The sequence below is a fragment of the Martes martes genome (assembly GCF_963455335.1).
Source record: "Martes martes genome assembly, chromosome: 3".
NCBI lineage: Eukaryota > Metazoa > Chordata > Mammalia > Carnivora > Mustelidae > Martes > Martes martes.
The window spans coordinates 150,733,199-150,737,016 of NC_137890.1; the positions used below are offsets into that span (position 1 = coordinate 150,733,199).

At 42.0% G+C, this 3,818-nt stretch overlaps 1 protein-coding gene across 1 annotated transcript; it reads right to left on the bottom strand.

Moving 5' to 3' along the window:
- Positions 1–366: 366 nt before the first annotated feature.
- LOC308339829 (olfactory receptor 9S13-like) lies at positions 367–1,317 on the bottom strand (the record flags this gene model as incomplete). The annotated part of the gene is made up of 1 exon (XM_080798804.1): positions 367–1,317. The coding sequence occupies one exon, from the start codon at positions 1,315–1,317 to the stop codon at positions 367–369; it is 951 nt and encodes a 316-aa protein (XP_080654930.1).
- Positions 1,318–3,818: the final 2,501 nt, after the last annotated feature.

The following is a 3,818-nucleotide window of genomic DNA, read 5'->3' on the forward strand; positions in this document are numbered from 1 at the left end:
ACTTCTTTCCCACTAAATCTGGATGGCCCAGGGAACCATGATAAGTAATAGGCAGAAGACCCACCCCTGCCTTGATGCCCAGTGATTGCTCTGCCCAGTCTTCATGTGATTCAAGTCATTGTTCCTTCTCTGAGCACTTATTGGGTGCAGAACATCCTTATTTTTCTATGCATTTCCCACTTCATAAACATCTTGTCCATTAAATGTTTTTAAGCAACATTGATTGAAAGAGTAAATGAATGAGTCTCTTAACATATCCAATTCCATCTGGAAGTGGAAGTGGTTTTAGAGAGTCCTCATAGTTCAGTGTCTCTCTGAGACCTCCATCCAGCCTGCAGGGCACAGTCTTTCCCTCCAGTACATCCTTCACATGGTTGTGTGTTTCTGGCCTAGCCTCCACAGGGCCTCCTTCACATCTTTATTTCGCAGACTGTAGATGAGGGGATTGAGCATTGGGATGACCAGCGTGTAGAAGACAGAGACCACCTTGCCCTGCTCCATGGACTCAATTGCTCCTGGCTGGGCATACATGACAAAGACAGTCCCAACGAAGAGTGTCACTGCAGCCATGTGGGAGCCACAGGTGGAGAAGACCTTACGTCTCCCAGCTCCTGAGCGCATCCGCAGGATGGTCACTGTGATGTAGCCATAGGAGACGAGGACCACGGTTGTTACACCCACAATGATGAGCCCACAGATGCCAAACAAGATAAGTTCATTAATGGCTGTGTTGCCACAGGCAAGCTGGAGCAGTGGGGGAACATCGCAGAAGAAGTGGTTAATGCGGTTGGAGCTGCAGAATGGAAGGCGGAATGTGAAGCTGGTCTGCACAACAGAGTTGAGGCAGCCTCCACAATAGGTGCCCAGAACCAGGCGAGTGCAGGCAGAATGGCACATGGTGATGGGGTAGCGCAAGGGGCTGCAGATGGCCATGAAGCGGTCATAGGCCATGACACCCAGGAGGAAACCTTCAGTGGTGACCAGTAGGGAGAAAAAGAATAACTGGGTGGCACAGCCTGCAAAGGTGATGACCTTAGATGGGGAGAAGAAGTTGACCAGGGCATTGGGGGCAATAACAGATGAGTAGCACAAATCCAGGAAGGAGAGGTTCTTGAGGAAGAAGTACATTGGGGAGTGCAGGTGGGCATCCAGGGTTATAACCATGATCATGGTGAGGTTCCCCAGCATAGTCACCATGTACAGGGCCAGGAACACAGCGAAGAGCAGGGCCTGGGTCTCCAAGCCTCCCTTGAATCCCTCCAGCACAAAATCTTGAAAGTAAACCATGGAGAGGTTTCCATTTCTGGGGGGTGGCATGAACCTCAGTCCTCACCAGGGGAATTACAGTTCCAGTATTGGCAGACGAAGTAGGTCAAGCTAAACTTCCTGCTGAAGACTGTTAAGAAAAGATAACTGACAACAAAAAATCTGATTGAAGGTATAAGAGAGTTAATGATTTAGTAAAGAATTACAAAACAATATCCAAGATAAACACAGAGGTCTAGGGATTTCATTACTGAGAACTTCTTTTTCTCTTGAGACATAGGCCAGTTTTGAAAATGAAATCTGAGAGGCCAGGTATCTAAGCAGTGAGGTTTTTCCTGTCTTGAAGAGTTAATGTTGACAGTGGTTGGTTACTAGGGACCACCCAGGTTGCACCATAGGAGTGAGTTAAATAAGGAGTAGGTAGGCAACTCAGCTTCTGACTGTTTCAATCACTGAAATTATATCAAGTATTATATGGTTTCACTTACTTGTGGAGCATAAGGAATAACACGGAGGACATTGGGAGATGGAGAGGAGAAGTGAGTTGGGGGAAACTGGAGGGGGAGACAAACCATGAGAGACTGTGGACTCTGAGAAACAAACTGAGGGTTTTGGAGGGAAGTGGGTGGGGGGTTGGGTGAGCCTGGTGATGGGTATTATGGAGGGCACGTATTGCATGGAGCACTGGGTGTGGTGCATAAACAATGAATGCTGGAACACTGAAAATAAATAAAATAAAATGGAAAAAAAAAAGAGGTGATCAGAATGCTGGTGTCTCTGACACCTTGCAAAAATAAACACATCTCAAGAAGACACATTATCCTAGCCCTCAGTGTTATCCATGGAAGTTTTGTGTATATACTGCCAAACACACAATTCAAAAATTGAGGAGTTCCTGCAATATGAATTAAAATATCAGAAACAATAGAAAAACTCAAAGAGGTTTCAGATTTTGGAGTTAACATACACACAACTAATGAATCACTGAACATTATATCAAAAACTAGTAATGTGGTATATGTTGACTCTTTGATTTTAAATTTAAAAAAATGAAAGTTATTATGTTTAAAGGATAAAAGAGGCTAAGAATTTTAACAGGATTGTGGAAGTAATAAAGAGAATAGTGGGTAACTTTTTAAAAGTACAATGACTAAAATTAGGAACTCAATGAATGGATTTTTCAGATTAGAAATTGCTAAGGAGAAAATTTGTAAACTAGAATACAGAACAGTAGGAAATATTCAGAATGAAGCATTAAGAGAAAAAGGGTTGAGAGCTACCGTATAACCTGGCAATTGCACTACTGGATATTTACCCAAAGATACAGATGTAGCAAAAAGAAAGGCCATATGTACCCCAGTATTCATAGCAACAACGTCCACCATAGCCAGACTGTGGAAAGAGCAGAGATGCCCTTCAACAGATGAATGGATAAAGAAGATGTGGTCCATATATACAATGGGCTATTACTCAGCTATCAGAAATGATGAATACCCAACATTTGCATCAACATGGATGGGACTGGAGGAGATTATGCTGAGTGAAATAAGTCAAGCAAAGAAAGCCAATTATCATATGGTTTCACTCAAAAGTGGAACATAAGGAATAGGAGAAGGAAGGGAAAAATGAAGGGGTGGAAATCAGAGGGGGAGATGAACCATGAGAGACTGTGGACTCCATGAAACTAACTGAGGGTTTTAGAGGGGATGGGGTTGGAGGGATGGGCTAGCCCAGTGATGAGTATTAAGGAGGGCATGTATTGCATGGAGCACTAGGTGTTATATGTAAACAATGAATCTTGGAACACTACATAAAAAACTAATGATGTACTGTATGGTGGCTAACATTACAAATAATAATAAAAATATAAAAATGATTGAAAAATCAGAAACAAAGGTTAGGGACTGAAGATATAGAGACATACATAGTATGAGTTCCTAAAAAGGGAGGAAAGAGAGAAATAGGCTGAATCAGAACTTGAAGAGATAATGGCCAAGTATTATCTCAAACCAATGATTCATTAACCCTACAAAATCAAAGCAGGATTTATACAAAGAACACCACACTTAGACATATCATACTAAAAGTATTTAGAACCAAAATAAAGAAAAAAATGTTAAAAGCGGCCTGAGAAGGGAGACATAGTCACTCCAGGGGCACCTGGGTGGCACAGTCGGTCAGGCCTCTGACTCTTGGTTTTGGCTCAGGTTGTTATCTCAGTGTTGTGAGATTGGGGCCCCATGGAGTACGCACTCAGTGTGGAGTATGTTTGAGACTCTTTCTCCCTCTCCCTCTCCCACTTCCCCTTCCCCTAAAATAAATGAATCAATCTTTTTTTTTTTTTTTGAAGGAGACATAGTCACTTCAAAGTATTAACTTTAGAAGTAAGACTGACAGTTGGCTTACAAATTAAAAATAATGGAAGCCAAAGTAAAAGGATTATATTTTCCTTTGTTCAAAGAAAATAATTACCACTGGAATTCTATAACTACCTAAAATATCCTTCAAGACTCAAAGTGAATTTAGCAATAATGGTTTAAGACTTCAGTACT